This window comes from Curcuma longa, chromosome 10 (assembly GCF_044706935.1).
Source record: "Curcuma longa cultivar G26 ecotype Majalengka, Jawa Barat chromosome 10, ITB_CL_G26_1.1, whole genome shotgun sequence".
Classification (NCBI taxonomy): Eukaryota; Viridiplantae; Streptophyta; class Magnoliopsida; order Zingiberales; family Zingiberaceae; genus Curcuma; species Curcuma longa.
Window position 1 is genome coordinate 7,274,141 of NC_133870.1, and position 17,919 is coordinate 7,292,059.

Consider the following 17,919-nt stretch of genomic DNA (forward strand, 5'->3'; position numbering starts at 1 on the left):
ATTAATTAAATTTAAAAACGTATATTTTCTGAATAATAAATAGTGTTTTTTACTGGATAGGAAAGAAGATTTAATTTATTTATTAAATAAGATTTAAATTTAAAAATACACGTTCTCTTAATAATAAAGAGTGTTTTTTCTGGAATAAGAAAGAAGAGTAAATAAATAAGAACAGTTAATAAATAGTTTGTTGTTATCTTTGGAAAGAAAAGTTAATTTATTATTAAATAACATTTTTTAAAATTAATTAAATTTAAAAATGTATGTTTCTTAATAATAAAGAGTATTTTTTCCTAAATAAAAAAGAAGAGTTAATTTATTTCTTAAATAAGATTTTTTTTAAAAAATAATTAAATTAAAAAAGGCATGTTCTAAGTGTTTTTCTTTCTGGATAGGAAAGAAAAGTTAATTTATTTAATAAATAAGATTTTTTAATAAATAATTAAATTTAAAATGGCATGTTCTAAGTGTTTTTCTTTCCGGATAGGAAAGAAGAATTAATTTATTTATTAAATAAGTTTTTTTAATTAATTAATTTTAAAAATATGCTCTCTTAATAATAAAGAGTGTTTTCCCCAAGATAGGAAAGAATAATTTATTTATTTATTTATTAAATTAGTTTTTTTAATTAATTAAATTTCAAAACGCATGTTCTCATAGTAATAAAGAGTGTTTTTTCCCAGATAAGAAAGAAGAGTTAATTAATTTATTAAATAAGATTTTTTAAATTAATTAAATTTAAAGCGTATATTTTCTGAATAATAAATAATGTTTTTTACTGGATAGGAAAGAAGATTTAATTTATTTATTAAATAAGATTTTTTTGAAAAATTAATTAAATTTAAAAATACACGTTCTCTTAATAAAGAGTGTTTTTTCTGGAATAAGAAAGGAGAGTTAATAAGCAAGAAGAGTTAATAAATAGTTTTTTGTTTCTTTGGAAAGAAAAGTTAATTGATTATTAAATAACATTTATTTAATTAATTAAATTTAAAAATGTATGTTTTCCTAATAATAAAGATAATGTTTTCCTAAATAAAAAATAAGAGTTAATTTATTTCTTAAATAAGATTTTTTTTAAATAATTAAATTTAAAAAGGCATGCACTAAGTGTTTTTCTTTCCGGATAGGAAAGAAAAGTTAATTTATTTATTAAATAAGATTTTTATTAAAAAAATAATTAAATTTAAAATGGCATATTCTAAGTGTTTTTCTTTCCGGATAGGAAAGAAAAATTAGTTTATTTAGTAAATAAGATTTTTCAAAAATTAATTAAATTAAAAAGGCATGATCTAAGTGGTTTTCTTTTCGGATAGGAAAGAAAAGTTAATTTATTTATTAAATAAAATTCCTAGCTGACTTGTATTCTGTCAGTGTCTGCATCATTCAGTTAATTAGTTAATTAATGATATTACAGCTCATCCGCAGGGTTGCCCCTATAAAATAATGAGCTTTACCAAAGCCACCTTCAACCTGTCATCTCAATTAGCCAATACTGCGTAAGTAGTAGCAGATTTCTTCTACTTTAATTCACGAGTTTCCTGCGCGAAGGAAACATTTTATTTTTAGGCAGAAGGAAGTTTAAGAGTAGAGGAATTTTTTCTAACTTCTTCACATATTGCTTTTGCTCCATTTGATTCAAGCATTACTGTTGATGACAAATTTTAAAACGCTAGTTGATGGCAATCTAAAATGCTCAGTAAAGTTTTAAATTTATCAAAATTCTCTTGCCATCTCCCTTTTCCCCTAGCTACTAACTAAAAGCACTAAGAAGCCCAATTATATATGTTGACAGCATATTATTTTCTTTCCGAAAGATATATGTAATAAATGTTATAGAGATTTATAACATTTGTTGATTGGATAATATGCAGGTCTGTAATTGGAACAGTGACTTGATGGATAGAACACAAGTAGTGTTTATTTTTCTGATGTCAAATATTTTGTGGCTTCTGTTCCTTGTATCCATAACCTGTACTGTGGTGGTGAAAGGCCAATCTGATCATGAACTAGAAGCGCATTTAAAACGCCTGAACAAACCTGCAGTTAAAACCATGATGGTAATAATTTAACTTGTAATTTATCATCTAATTTTACATAAATAAATATCTAAACGAGGACAAAACTTCTATTATCTTTTTTTTTTTACATTACAGAGTGCAGATGGAGAAGTAATTGATTGTGTTGATATCTACAAGCAGCCTGCTCTTGACCACCCCTTGCTCAAGGATCACAAAATTCAGGTTTAATTAATTAGCTTTTGCTTCTTTAATTTTATGGGCTTTTTGTAAGTATTTTTCTTGAAATTTAAATTTTAGAAAATTAAACAAAAGGTTTTTTTTTGTATGTCATACAGACCCTTCAAGATTTATAGATTTTTTTTATATAGAATATTAAAGTACTGAAGCTAACTAGGATGTCTTTATAGAATATGTTTTTTTATATATATTTATACTCTCATTATTAAAAACTAATAACAATTTCCTTGTGTGTATAATATTTATAGATGAAACCAAGCTTCATACCAGAGGTGGAAGAAGACCATGACAATCAAACAATAGCTGAACACGCAACTCAAAATATCGAGAGTTGTCCACCAGGAACAGTCCCGATCAGAAGAGTTCAGATGAGCGATCTACGTAGAGTTGCATCCTTAGAAAACTTTGGAACACGTAACACTAATGGTGGAACCATTGATGTAAGTCGATCATTTAGAATGCAAATCCTATATATATATATAGATATGAAGGCTGGCTCATTAATATATTTCTTTAATGAATGAAGACCCCTTTTTGATATAAAATTTGTGAGCTAGGATTAATTTGATCTGATCATTGATGATTGTTTGCTCCCTAATTAGTCATTGATGGCCGCTCTTTATCAATTAGTCATCAATGATCAAGATCAAATAATTCCAGATAGCTTAATCAGACAGCTGAAAGGGTGAAAATCTGAGGGCCTCTAAACAGGGAGTTTCCAATGGAGGACTTAATTCCTCTCGGTTGTTCAATTTCATCAGGATCAATCATGATGCTCTTTATCGATCATCAATGGTTCCTCCATGGAATTAAATATACAAGTTTTAAGATATATGTATAAAATACAAAAAAATGAATTCTTCTTCAATAATTAATTAATTTCCTTTAATTGTGATCATCAGCAATCAGGAGCCATTCAAATCGGAGGACCTTACATTGGAGCAAAAGCTGAGATTAATGTTTGGAATATCCCCGTGGAACCTAATGAGTGGAGTCACAGTGCTATTGAGATCTCAGACGCCGTGAATTACTACGTTGAAGCTGGCTGGACAGTAAGGCATATATAATTATTTCCATTAATTATTTAATTAGTGGCTAATTGTATATATCCACAACATATATCATTGAAAACTAATTAACTGAAACAATAATTCCATGCACTATATATGAACACATGCATTCGCGTTCTGTATAGTTTACTTATATAATGATTTATAAAGATTGATGAATTACATCGATCATAAATTATATTATTACTTTGGCACGCAGGTGAATCCAGAGTTATTTGGGGATCAAAAAACTCGGCTGTACACTTTTTGGACAGTGAGTTTTCTGTTAATCATTTTAATTTCGTGATCACGCTTCTAAAACATATTGCAGTATTAATTAATGTTTATCATTAAACTCGTAATTCGACTGGTTGCCAAATTAATGATCATCTTGAATCAATTCGATCGACCATGCATATTGATAAAAACCAAAAGGGCATGCGTTCATGCATGCATTTAGCTAGCTGTCTGATGGATTCATGTTAATTACTGCGCGCATGCAGGAAGATGGGTATGGAAAGACAGGTTGCTTTAACTTACTCTGCCCAGGCTTCGTCCAAGTCAGCAAAAAGTTTGCGCCGGGACTTATTTTGACCCCTCTCTCATCCTACAACGGCGCACAATTCGCCGTCTCAGTATCAGTTTACAAGGTATATATATATATATATACAGGCATGCATATATAAATATATAAATATCCGAATATAAAATTAAAGCTTAAAAAATATAATATACAATGTTTGTGTATAATATTGATCAACATGCAGGACGAGAAGGAGTGGAATTGGTGGGTGGTAGTGAAAGGGGAGCCGGTAGGTTACTGGCCGGCAAAGTTGTTCGGAGGTGAGGGCGTGAAATTCCAGGAGGCGAAGCAGGTGAAGTGGGTGGGTTCGGTGCTGAACACGCGGAACCAGGGGCATCACACGACGACGCACATGGGCAGTGGCTTTTTTGCTGAGGAGGGATGGGCGAAGGCAGCCAACTTCGGATCTGTGTACATCTTGACCCCGTCAAACAACTTGGTCCCACAAGCCGGCAATGGCGGCCCCCGTGCGCGGCTCTTCGCCACCGCCAATCATTGCTACAGCGTCTTACCGGGCCGAGGTTCCGTATTGTTTTATTTCGGAGGCCCTGGAGGTCCCTATTGTAGGGTAGGCTAGCTAGCTAATTACTTATTTAATAATATATATCGCTAGCTAATGCATGGTTGCTACCTACCTCTAATACTAGACGTCCATTGATGCGTGTTGAATCTCACTAGAGTTGAGAAATTGAAAAGATGAATGGATGTTTTTTTTTTTGGCTGTGGGTTAATTAATTCCTTGCATATATAATGAGATAACGTAAAAGACGTTAAGATGGCATTAAAGTGAGAGAGTATTGTAATACTTTGAGAAAAAAAAATTCATCACCCCATCAGTTTAATTGGTCTTACAATCATCTAAAGAGCTAAATTAAAAAGTTATAACTGATCACTACAAGACGACATTACTTCAACTTTATCGAGATTCAATCGTTATCCATTTTAATAAATCTGTTATATAGTAATCAATTTAACCATACTCTAAGCACTAAAGTACTATAATATAATTTGCATGAAGATCTGCACAGATAATAACATATATATAAATATACACATACGGTTAGAATTGAGCAAAAGAAGAGTTAATTTATTTATTAAATATTTTTTAATTAATTAAATTTAAAAACGCATGTTCCTTAAATAATGAAGAGTGTTTTTTTCCCGGAAGAAAGAAGAGTTAATTTATTTATTAAATAATATTTTTAAAAAATTAATTAAATTTAAAAACACATGTTCTCTTAATAACAAAGAATGTTTTTTGGGAATAAAAAAGAAGAGTTCATTTATTTATTAAATAATATTTTTTTAAATTAATTAAATTTAAAAAACACATGTTCTGATCTCTTACTAATGAAGAGTATGTTTTTCTAAGATAGGAAGAAAAGTTAATTTATTTATTTTTTAAATAAAATGTTTTTAAAAATTAATTAAATTTAAAAACGCATGTTCTTAATAATAAAAATATTTTTTCCCTTATAGGGAAAGCAGAGTTAATTTATTTATTAAATAAGATCTTTTTAAAAATTAATTAAATTTAAAAACGTATGTTTCCTTAATAATAAAGAGGTTTTTTCTCGGATAGAAAGATGAGTTAATTTATTTATTAAATAAGATTTTTTAAAAAAATGAATTAAACGTAAAAACGTAGGTATTAATAATAATAAATAATGTTTTTTCTCAGATGGGAAACAAGAGTTAATTCATTTATTAAATAAGATTTTTAAAAATTAATTAAATTTAAAAATGTATGTTTCCTTAATAATAAGAGTATTTTTTTCTGATAGCTAGGAAAGAAGAGTTAATTTATTTATTACATAAGATTTTTTTTAAAAAAAATAATTAAATCTAAAAAGGTATGTTTTCTTAATAATAAAGAGTGTTTTTTAAGAATAAGAAAGAAGAGTTAATTTATTTATTAAATAAGATTTTTTAAAAAAATCAATTAAATTTAAACAAGGCATGTTCTCAAGTGTTTTTTTCTTGATAGGAAAGAAAAATTAATTTATTTATTAAATAAGATTCCTAGCTGACTTATCAGTGTCTGCAGCATTCAGTTAATTACTTAAATAATGATATTACAGCTGATCCGCTGCCTTATAAATTAATGAGTTTTACCAATGCCACCTTCAACCGTTCATTTCAAGTTAGCCGATACTGCATATGCGTAAGTAGTAGTAACATTAGTTTTTTGTTTTTTCATTCTTCTACTTTAATTCATGAGTTTCCTGCGCGAAGGAAGGAAAGGTGGAAGAAAATACGTCCAAGGAAACATTTTATTTTTAGGCAGAAGGAAGTTTAAGAGTAGGGGAAATTTTTTCTAACTTCTTCACATACTCCTTTTGCTCCGTTTGTGTTGAAGCATTACTGTTGGTGACAAATTTTAGTCAGAAGTTGATAGCAATCTAAAATGCTCAGTAAAGTTTTAAAATAATCAAAATTCTCTTGCCATCTGCTTTCTTTCCCCTAGCTACTAACTAAAAGCACTAAGGAGCCCAATTATATTGATCAAATTTGCTGCATCTGATTTCCTTTCCAAAAGAATTTATGTAATAAGATTTATAATACTTGTTGATTGGATAATATGCAGGTCTGTAATTGGAACACTACTGACTTGATGGATAGAACACAAGTAGTGTTTATTTTTCTGAAATCAATTACTTTGTGGTTTCTGTTCCTTGTTTCCATAAGCTGTACTGTGGTGGTGAAAGGCCAATCTGATCATGAACTAGAAGCACATTTAAAACGCCTGAACAAACCTGCAGTTAAAACCATGACGGTAACAATTTAACTTGTAATTTATCATCTAATTTTACATAAAATATCTAAATTAAACAAGGACAAAGCTTCTATTATCTTTTTTTTTCCTTGTACATTACAGACTACAGATGGAGAGGTAATTGATTGTGTTGATATCTACAAGCAGCCTGCTTTTGACCACCCCTTGCTCAAGGATCACAAAATTCAGGTTTAATTAACTGATTTTTGTTTCTTTAACTTTATGGGCTTTTTGTAAGTATTTTTCTTGAAATTTAAATTTTAGAAAATTAAACAAAAAGTTCTTTTTTTTATGTCATACAGACCCTTCAAGATTTATAGATTTTTTTTATATAGAATATTAAAGTACTGAAGCTAGGATGTCTTTATATATAGATTATGTTTTTTTTATATATATTTATACTCTCATTATTAAAAACTAATAACAATTTCCTTGTGTGTATAATATTTATAGATGAAACCAAGCTTCATACCAGAGGTGGAAGAAGACCATGACAATCAAACAATAGCTGAACACACAACTCAAAATTTCGAGAGTTGTCCACCAGGAACAGTCCCGATTAGAAGAATCCAGATGAGCGATCTACGTAGAGTTGCATCCTTAGAAAATTTTGGAACACGTAACACTAATGGTGGAACCATTGATGTAAGTCGATCATTTAGAATGCAAATCCTATATATAGATATATATAGATATGAAGGCTGGCTCATTAATATATATCTTTAGATATCTAATTAGTGAGGATTTGATCTGATCATTGATGATTGTTTGTTCCCTAATTAGTCATTGATGGCCGCTCTTTATCAATTAGTCATCAATGATCAAGATCAAATAATTCCAGCTAGCTTAATCAGACAGCTGAAAGGGTGAAAATCTGAGGGCCTCTAAAGAATGCAAATCCCTGCAGAGGGAGTTTCCAATGGAGGACTTCCTTTCGGTTGTTCAATTTCAGCAGGATCGATCATGATGCTCTTTATCATCAATGGTTCCTCCATGGAAATATACAAGTCTTAAGATGTATAAAATACGTACAAAATAATGAATTATTCTTCAATAATTAAATAATTTCCTTTAATCGTGATCATCAGCAAGCAGGAGCCTGGAAAACCGGAGGACCTTACATTGGAGCAAAAGCTTCGATTAATGTTTGGAATATCCCCGTGGAACCTGATGAGTGGAGTCACAGTGCTATTGAGATCTCAGACGCCGTGAATTACTACATTGAAGCTGGCTGGACAGTAAGGCATAATTTCCATTAATTAATTATTTAATCATTGGCTAATTGTATCCACAACATCATTGATTATTTAATCAGTGGCTAATTGTATCCACAACATCATTGAAAACTAATTAGCTGAAACAATAATTCCATGCACTATGAACACATGCACTTCTTCAGCAGATTGTTTGGCATGCAGGCGTTCTGTAGTTTACACAGTTTACTTATATAATGATTTATAAAGATTGATGAATTACATGATCATAATTTATTACTTTGGCATGCAGGTGAATCCAGAGTTATTTGGGGATAAAAAAACTCATCTGTACGCTTTTTGGACAGTGAGTTTTCTGTTAATCATTTTCGTGATCACAAATATTGCTTTAAAACAGCTTGTCAAACATGCAGTATTAGTGTTTATAATTAAACTCGTAATTCGACTTGTTGCCAAATGATCTTGAATCAATTCGATCGACCATATTGATAGCTAGAAACCAAAAGGGCATGCATGCATGCATTTAGCTGTCTGATGGATTCATGTTACTTACTCTGCGCAGGCAGATGGGTATGGAAAGACAGGCTGCTATAACTTACTCTGCCCAGGCTTCGTCCAAGTCAGTAAAAGTTTTGCGCTGGGAATTATTGCGCAGCCTGTCTCATCCTACAACGGCTCACAATTCGTTATCGAAACAACAGTTTACAAGGTATACATACAGGCATAATTAGTATATAAGATCCGAATATAAATGTCTCAAATTAAAGCTTGATATATATATATATATATATATATATATATATATATATATATATATAGTTTTTAATTTATAAATTTTTTAGAAGCATTAATTTAATTTTTCTTATTATTTTTCTCTCTCTCTCTCTCTCTCTCTCTCTCTCTCTATATATATATATATATATATATATATATATATATATATATATATATATATATATATATATATATTGATCAACAGGACGAGAAGGAGTTGAATTGGTGGCTGGTAGTGAAAGGGGAGCCGATAGGTTATTGGCCAGCAAAGTTGTTCGGCGTGAAGTTCCAGGAGGCGACGCAGGTGAAGTTTGTGGGTTCGGTGCTGAACAAGTGGAAAGAGGGGCATCACACGACGACGCACATGGGCAGTGGCTTCATGGCTGAGGAGGGATGGGGGAAGGCAGCCTACTTCCAATCTATCGGCATCTTGCCCCCGTCAAACACCTCGGTTCCACAAAACCTCGAGGTGCGGCTCTTCGCCACCGCCAATCGTTGCTACAGCGTCATGCCGGCGAGTAATTCCAATCCCCTAGTGTTCTTTTACGGAGGTCCTGGCGGTCCCAATTGTGCCTAGCTAGCTAGCTGATTACTATATATTGTGAAGGGTGATAGAATAATGTATTGAGAAATCAGAAATCTCAATATAAAATTATAAATCTGATTCAATTCTTAAAAAATTACAAATATAATAATAATCAAAATTACTAAGCATACCCGAACTCATATTTTATAATCGATTTGGGATAATAATCTTCAATTTATAAATTTTCTTAATATAACAGAGTTTTATTGATGTGGTTTAAAATAAAACCGCCATATTATAAGTTAAACCATAACCTATATTTATAATTACTTAAATTATTTATTTCTAATTTGACTCTTCAATAAATCAGAAATTGCACATGTGATATCCATACTATTATATTCATGACAATTAAACTCTTATATTAAATTTTTTAATCATAATTTTGACCACTTATTTAATTGATGATATTATATATTTATAATTATAATTATAACTAGCAGCCTAATAAAATAATATTTATATTTTATAATTCTCTTTCAAATAATGAAACATGAAAAAAAGAAAAGAATAACATACTCTTATTCTTGTTGTTGTGGTTGGACAAAGGAGAAAAATGACGGCTTGTAAAGGGCTACTAGTTGGGGGAAAAAAATAAAAGGAAGATCGTTGCTTCTGAGAAAAATTAGAGAAGATTAGATACGAAGGAGAAGGAAAAGAAGTAAAAGAGGAGATTTACCTTCTTCGTTAGCAACTTGACTAGCTTCGATTAGCTTAGCAATAACACAAAGAGAGCTAGATAAAGTAAAATAGGGTTATTTTTGCTGTACAAAAATGAAAAGAGTAAGAAGATGCGAGGGCGACTCTTGTAGTCTTGTTGTTGGAAGAGGGCTTTCTAAATATATGATCAATTTTAGTTTTTTTTGATGATGATGAGATGGTCAATCGGTCGGTCAAAGTGATTCTTATTCAATTCTACAAATTATCACATGGTAATCAATTCGGCTATGTCTTAAGGGTAAAATAAACTAAACAATTATAACAAAAAGTGATTTTACTCACTCCATGTGCCCCTCACAATCCGTCCTCAAATTATATGAATGAAGGTAAATTACGAAGCCAACTTATAGTCGATCGTCAAATTACTAAGAAACGGAAGGAAATTTTTTTTCAAGGCATGTCTTCATCGAGAATTAATCTCTATCTCATTGTAACAAATCTATCACTCTTTAACCAACTGAGCACCACTACGGGGACACGAAATAAATCAAACAAGCTAGCTAGGCAAGTTGATTTAGACAAACGATCAAAATTGAGAATTGGTTTGGCCCATACTTAGTCATGGCAGTCACTTTGATCATATTAAATTAGTCGAGTGAGACAAGCCATATGAAATAGACTATAATTTCGCTACTTGCATTATTTGAACATTTTATTCAAGGTCAAGGGTCTATTGGTTGGCTTAAAATCGCCTTCTATCCGATGTTTTATCGCACTCTTATCCCTACAGAACTTGGCTCGGACTTACCCTCACTGCCGCACGCCGCCCGTACTAAACCAGTAAACCCTCGTCTTCCCAGGCTCCTGCGACTGACTCCACCCGGCACGCGCACGGAATCCTCCTGGTCTGACCGCTGTCCCCTTCCCGTGGGTTGATCTCGGCCTCCTCCTCCTCCTCCTCCTCCTCCTTCTCTCCCTGCCGACGGTCTCCGCTCGGTACCTCTCCTCTCCTGCTTGGTACCTTCAAACCCTTCAGTTCCGTCACTCCCTTTCCTGTGAATTGCGATCTCTGCCTCCCTTCTAACTTCCGTTCGGTCGTCCCGTCGCCTCGAAACCCTAGCCTCCCTAGGCTACTCCTCCGCTAGACACCTTTCCTTTTGTGATCTCAAACCAGCGAACTTTCGGATATCTCAAGTTCTCCCCGGACTCCCCTCTCTTGCACCCTCTCAAATTTTGTTCAGGTATCCGGAGCCTGCTGCACTACCAGTTCCTACCTCAAATTCATCTGGAGAAGATCACAGAACACCTACATTACCTCCTTCTCGCTTATATATTGGTTGATCAATGCTTTTTTGTCAAATGTTTCATTGACTCGGTTTGCATCATCCATTTTTTATAATTACGAGCTCATCTAAAATATGCAGGTGCTGGGATGATTACGTAGATGTTATTCCCTCATTAACCTCTACCCGAGACTAGAGTATTTGTACTAATATTCAATTCAAAACTTGAAACTCCTCTTTTTCACCCTCTCAAATTTTCTTTATATATCTGGAGCCTGCTGTGCTACCATTCCCCACCATAAATTCATCTTGAAAAGATCACGAAACAGGTACATTGCTTCCTTGTCGCTTATATATTAGTTGGTTAATGCTTGTTTCTCAAATGATTCATTCGCTTGGCTTGCATCATCCATATTTTTTTGCTGGGATGATTACATGGATGTTATTCCTTCATTAACCTCTAAGTGAGACTAGAGTATTTATACTAATATTCAATTCAAAATTTAAACCTCTAGACTTGCCAGGTTAAATTCAACTAATTTAAATCTTTTATGAATTTAAATGTGTTTTTATTTTAAAATTTAAATTTATTTATTGTTTAAAAAAATATATTTTCCAATATGTGGGCTGGGCATAACCCATGCTGTTCCCAACCCACACTGTGTCTGACTTGGTTGGTTGGCCGAGCCACCGCTGCCAAACCAACCTGCGAACCAACCCGAGCCTCACATGGTCATCAGGGCATGCTGGACATGGCCAAACTAGGCCCGATCGTGGATGGCCTGGCTGATTGTCACCTCTAGTCCACTTCTGATGTCTAGATTCTTGAGGTGTTTGTGCCTACGTTTCTATAGCCCTTTTAACACTTTTAAAACTAAATTTCTGATTCCTGCCTCACAAATCTTCAAACAATCAGACCCCCTTCCCTCTTCCTGTCTCGCATCAATATGTTAATAAAAACAACTGCCAGATATTTGAACACCCATGTTAAATATGCTTACCTTAGTCTGCATAACATAGCAAACACTCATGGCCATTTTGATGTCAAAGAACACAAAGGCTGTTCTCTATTCTCAACTATGAAAATTGAGCAAGTAGTTTCTTTTTGTTTTCTTCATATCTTCTGTTAATTGACTGTTTATACGTCCAACTAGAGTTGTAGTTTGTAACTACAACTAATACAATTAAGGTTCACGTTCGCGTAAAATTACACTGACTTTCAGAGTTTAGTTGTACAGTTATATTCTATATTGTTATTGATCTTCATTTGCAGGACAAAGGTGTCTAATGGAGAGTAAAATTTTATCTTTGTCAAGAAATAATCAATTTCTTGGAACTCCAATCCTTCACCGGTTCTTGCAACCTTCTCTTAGCTACTTGAAGTATAACCTTTGCTCTTTCCCAAAAGGTATTCGCCTCCTGTTCAGTCAAGCTCATCATTAGAACAAGAATTCACTTGGCATTTGTGAGTTCATAATTTAATCCACATATTAGGGCATCCATAATTCTTGTGTTTTATAAAATGTATTTGAATGTCTCAAATCTTGTTTAGAAACATAGATCATTTAACTTTTTCCTGATTTCAGTGAATAAGGCGAAAGCTTAAATAGGCATGCTTGTATAATGCATTGTCTTATCTGTGTAAAAGTTGTGCAGTGCGGCCTGATATATGAAATACCATGATTATCATGCAGGATTTAAAGTTTCAATTACTGAGTGTGCAATGAAATCTTATAAGCTTTCTGATCTTACTCACAACGAGGTTAAATCTCTCAAAGCTCGTCCGCGTATTGATTTTTCATCTATTTTCAGCATAGTAAGTTTGGTGTTCTGTCAATTGACAATTTTCTTTGCAGTGATTGCCTGATTAGTTTGCTATATTTTGATCCTTATGTGTAGGTTGATCCAATTGTGGATGATGTACGATGCAGAGGAGATGCTTCAGTAATAGAGTCAGTAACTTACCAATATGCTCTTTATCTGTTATATCTGCTTCAAATAATATTGAAATGACAAATATAATATTAAAGGTTCCTTGACACTTTTTATCCAGTTATACTGCAAGATTTGACAAAGTTGTACTCGATAAAGTTGTTGAGCTCGTTTCCGATCTTCCAGATCCCGAGGTAGGCTGTTTTGACTTTATTTCTGCTATAATTTTTCCTAAAAACTCTAGGTCCAATTCTGTTCTCTTTTGTGTTGATATAACAATCAATGATTTAATTTCATCATGATTAAATTATCAAATGAGTAATTTTACCTCAAACTTAAATTGTTAAATATGTAATTCTACCTAAGTGTGCACTTGACATTCTTGATTAAGTGTCCATTGTTAATATGTAATTCTACCCTAAGCTTAAATTGTTAAATATGTAATTCTATCTAAGTGTGCGCTTGACATTCTTTAAGACAGGTAATCTATCATTTAATTCTCCTGTACCACACTGTTTTTTCCATCCAATTCTGGATTGTAATTCTTATTTGGCATTGGAGTTTTAGGTTTTTAAAGTCATCAACATAATTTGTCTCTGTAATTATTTGTCTATATTCTATCGTGTGTCTAAATGTGTCATCAGGAATCATGTCCACAAGAGGTTTTTTATGCAGTTCAGTAACTTTGATCATTCACACATAACTTGTATTCTTTGAAGAAAAAAACTGACTATACTTCTCTTTCAATCAATTGTATAAAGGCTCAAGTTTATTTTTCTGTCATTGTTAAGCTTGATCCTGCAGTAAGAGAAGCGTTTGATGTGGCCTATAACAATATTTATGCATTTCATGCTGCTCAAAGGATTCCTGAGAAGGAGATTGAGAATATGAAAGTAAGAATAAGGCACTAGCCTTCTTTCTCTTGTTTATTTTTCTTGTACTTGTAACTGAATTCATAGAATGAACATGCAGGGCGTGAGGTGCAAAAGAATAGCACGGTGCATTGCATCTGTTGGCCTTTATGTTCCAGGGGGTACTGCAGTCTTACCCTCAACTGCTTTGATGCTCTCAGTGGTATAGTATCCTTGTTTACAATATCCAATGTTGTAGTTATAGTGAATTTTGACACATCTAGGCGAAAGGATCTGGTGTAACTTTCAATTTATTTATGTACGCACCAGCCTGCACAGATTGCTGGGTGCAAAACCATTGTTCTGGCAACTCCACCTGGTCGAGATGGTAGTATTTGCAAGGTAGCCTTAAAAATAATCTGTCATCACTGTCCTTACACTGTATCTCCATGTTAAGACATAGGCTACTTGATTATGTGACAACAGGAAGTGTTATATTGTGCAAAGAAAGCTGGCGTCACCCACATTCTAAAAGCTGGGGGAGCTCAGGTTCGTGAATTTCTAATACCTCTCATATATATTTTTTTCTCAACAAGTATTTTCTCATAATGGTATCTATGCATTCTATCTTAGGCGATCTCAGCGATGGCTTGGGGAACATCATCTTGCCCAAAGGTAATCTGTAGAAGCATCTAATATGTTGATTGCAAACCCTCATCATTGAACTACTACAATTGCTGACAACCAACTTTTATTCCCAATCAAGATGTTAGATAGTTTTCTGCATCTCTTGTTGTTTGGCAGTATTTTCAAGTTTATTCCGTCTTTGCTTTATCTGGATTGTAATTTTGTGCTTTGTATATGTAGCTTGATTTTGAGGTGGTATCTCTTTATCATGTTGGGAAACCTAATAGTCACTAGCACTAACTCAGCTTTTACTTTTACAAACTTTCTTACAGGAGGAGAGTTGTCTTGCATACAAAATCACCATTTTTGTAATCTTGATCACAAACTATTATTCTCATGCTTCAATTATATATATATATATATATATATATATACATATAATATATATATATTATTTGTTTCGTCATTATGAGCCTTGTTTCATGAATATAATACTATGTTATGGTGGATTTGGTTGCCTGAGCATTGTGTACAAATTTCTCCACTGCATTCTATATTTGAATCTCTCATTTAGTAGTACAAAAATATTTGGAATGTAGGGGCTCTGAACCAACGGAGTTAGTGTTGCTTATTTTATTTTCGTTGAGTAACTAACATTTAATTAAGCTTTGCACTCAAGATTTTGATTTGTATATTTCAGATTTTGGCTATTCACCACCCCCTCCTCTAGCCATTGTGTCAATCCTCCATGTCCTTCATGAACAAATATACACCTATATAAGATTTTCTCTTTGTGGTGCACGATCTTCCTGCTAACTCAATCTTTGTTTTCTGTCAAGCTTTTAATTGATGCTCCTCTTCATATGGTCTGAGCATATGTAATATTGATCGGACTTGCTTTTAAGTACATGTTTTAATTGCTTTTTTCAGGTTGAAAAAATTTTTGGGCCAGGAAATCAATATGTTACTGCTGCAAAAATGATTCTTCAAGTATGATTCTAATTCTGCAGTTCACATTTCTCAGAATATATTGCCTTTATCATTTGATTACATTTACTTACTTTGTTTAGTCCTATGCACAAATGATTTTTTCCTTGTCATGAGGCACTGGAAATGTAGTGACCAAATCAAATCTGTAAATGGCTAGTTTTTTATCATTATTATTAGTTAGCTTGTTTTGTGGTGATTTTTGGAAGAAGATAATATGTCAAGTGTGAAGATCAAAATGTAACAGAAAATATGTCCATTTGATTCTAGATTTTTCAGGAATGAAATGACAGGTCAGTTGGCTCTTCTATAAAAAGATTCGGTAGGAACAATCATCCAGCTAAATCCCTGCCTTAAGAATAAAATTGAATCCTGTACGCCACGTACTGTTATTTCCTGGAAAAGTGATTAACAGAAACATGGTAACCCAATTTTATCAAGAAAATTTCATAGCTGGTGGGAACTATAATAATGCTTATTTTCTTAACTTAAAAAATTGTGACATTGATAGCCTCTAAATAGTGAATGCAAATATCATTTTTGAGCTGTTCAAACTTGACCCAGGATTGGAGCGGAAACAACTGCATCATTGCCCAAGTAATACACAAATCATCTACCGTCAATCTTCTGACACTTAAAAAGATAAATCTGCTTTGACCTATCAACTTGTGTGTTATTTATTTGTTTCTCTCTAATTCCGATAATCTTTGCCAGTATTGTGGCTTCGCTTTTGATTCCCAGTAAGGTGTTAGCTTGGTATGGATATCCTGTCATAGATATTGTAGAAGAGATATGTTTCTATGGTAGTTAAATTTCTGTTCGATCCTCATAGCTGTTCATTTTGTTGATCACGAAGAGAATGATCCTTGGTGAATACTTTGGCTGATTTGCAGAATAGTGAAGCCATGGTTTCCATTGATATGCCTGCTGGCCCTTCAGAGGTGCTGGTCATCGCCGACAGGCATGCCAATCCTGTTCATATAGCTGCAGATCTACTCTCTCAGGTCATTATTTTATTCATTATAAATGCATATCAATCAGCTTTTTTGCATCTGATGCAGAGTCTTCAGTTCTATTGTGTCTGTGTTCTTAATGTTTTTTGTTGTAATTTTCAGTAGCTGGCATTTTTTACCTGAAGACTTAATAAAAATCCACGATGAAACTTTTCAAATTGCTATAAATATAGTTGTTCCATGGGTTTAGCGCTCTTCTTTTATAAACTCCCTAATTTTACAGGCAGAACATGGTCCTGACAGTCAGGTAGTTCTTGTCATTGCTGGAGATGGTGTCAATGTTGATGCAATTTTAGCTGAAGTGAGCAAACAATGTGATAGCCTTCCTAGGGGAGAATTTGCTTCAAAAGCACTTAGTCATAGCTTTGTTGTATTTGCCAGAGACATGGTTGAGGTTGGTTATTGATTGATGCTTGTAATTTGCTCAAGCAACCCATAATACTTTGGAAATTAAATTTATTTCTTATCGACATCAAAATTTATTAACTATAATTTTACACCATGTTTTGTTTGCATCTGGGCCTATCTCAGTACAATTGAAGTTTAGGATGTCATTTTGGCAGGCAATTTCCTTCTCAAACATGTATGCTCCTGAGCATTTGATTATCAATGTCGAGGATGCCGAAAGGTGGGAGGGTTTGATTGAGAATGCAGGTAAATAGTTTGGTTCTTATTATTGTTACAGCATGAAACTGTTCTTTCTCCCATCATCAGTTCGTTCTTCCATATTGTTAAGAACCCCTCTTGTTAGAGAGATTGATTTACTCATGGTTATGCCCAACACGATAAATTTACACCTCAAGTTCTTGTGGGTCATTACAGGTTCAGTCTTTTTAGGACAGTGGACGCCCGAAAGTGTTGGCGACTATGCAAGCGGAACCAACCATGTCCTTCCAACTTATGGGTATGCAAGAATGTACAGTGGTGTATCGTTAAACTCATTTCTCAAATACATAACTGTGCAATCCTTAACCGAGGAAGGACTCAGAAAGCTTGGACCCTATGTGGCCACTATGGCAGAAGTTGAAGGACTAGAGGCTCACAAGAGGGCCGTCACCCTTAGGCTTCAGGACATTGAAGCCCCTTTGCCTGCTTAGCTCAAACAGTGTGAGTTCGAACGTTTCTGAAACTGTTTTTCCATTTGAGTAGCTTGAGTTTGCTACATAATAATCAGATAAGTTATTTGCCCATGATAATATGATATTGGAAAACTAAGTGTTTATTTTTGAAACCTTCACATGGCATCTCTCGAGCTGCGTAGGATCGGTGAATTATGATTTGGTCTGTTCCAGCAAGTTAGTTCCAAAAAATCACTATGATGTTTGG

General features: G+C 33.2%; 2 protein-coding genes across 6 annotated transcripts; both read left to right on the plus strand.

Moving 5' to 3' along the window:
- The first annotated feature begins 2,054 nt into the window (after positions 1 to 2,054).
- LOC141835571 (uncharacterized) lies at positions 2,055 to 9,231 on the plus strand. The gene is made up of 11 exons (XM_074722964.1): positions 2,055 to 2,060; positions 2,157 to 2,243; positions 3,161 to 3,310; positions 3,811 to 3,957; positions 4,075 to 4,416; positions 6,478 to 6,666; positions 6,769 to 6,855; positions 7,755 to 7,904; positions 8,173 to 8,226; positions 8,443 to 8,589; positions 8,947 to 9,231. Exons 1-11 carry the CDS (start codon positions 2,055 to 2,057, stop codon positions 9,229 to 9,231), a joined length of 1,644 nt encoding a protein of 547 aa, XP_074579065.1.
- A 1,485-nt stretch (positions 9,232 to 10,716) lies between these two features.
- Positions 10,717 to 17,815, plus strand: LOC141836521 (histidinol dehydrogenase, chloroplastic). Of its 5 annotated transcripts, none has more exons than XM_074724030.1 (16): positions 10,717 to 11,512; positions 12,457 to 12,591; positions 12,878 to 12,999; positions 13,083 to 13,135; positions 13,237 to 13,309; positions 13,907 to 14,008; positions 14,088 to 14,189; positions 14,297 to 14,368; positions 14,453 to 14,515; positions 14,600 to 14,641; positions 15,524 to 15,583; positions 16,474 to 16,584; positions 16,817 to 16,987; positions 17,157 to 17,247; positions 17,416 to 17,497; positions 17,575 to 17,815. In XM_074724030.1, exons 2-16 carry the CDS (start codon positions 12,471 to 12,473, stop codon positions 17,618 to 17,620), a joined length of 1,311 nt encoding a protein of 436 aa, XP_074580131.1. In that variant the 5' UTR covers positions 10,717 to 11,512; positions 12,457 to 12,470; the 3' UTR covers positions 17,621 to 17,815. The 5 variants fall into 5 exon arrangements, with proteins under 5 accessions (XP_074580131.1, XP_074580129.1, XP_074580128.1 ...); XM_074724028.1 differs by having other exon boundaries at positions 10,719 to 11,236; positions 11,325 to 11,512; positions 17,416 to 17,815; XM_074724029.1 differs by having other exon boundaries at positions 10,721 to 10,831; positions 11,325 to 11,512; positions 17,416 to 17,815.
- The last annotated feature ends 104 nt before the right edge of the window (positions 17,816 to 17,919 follow it).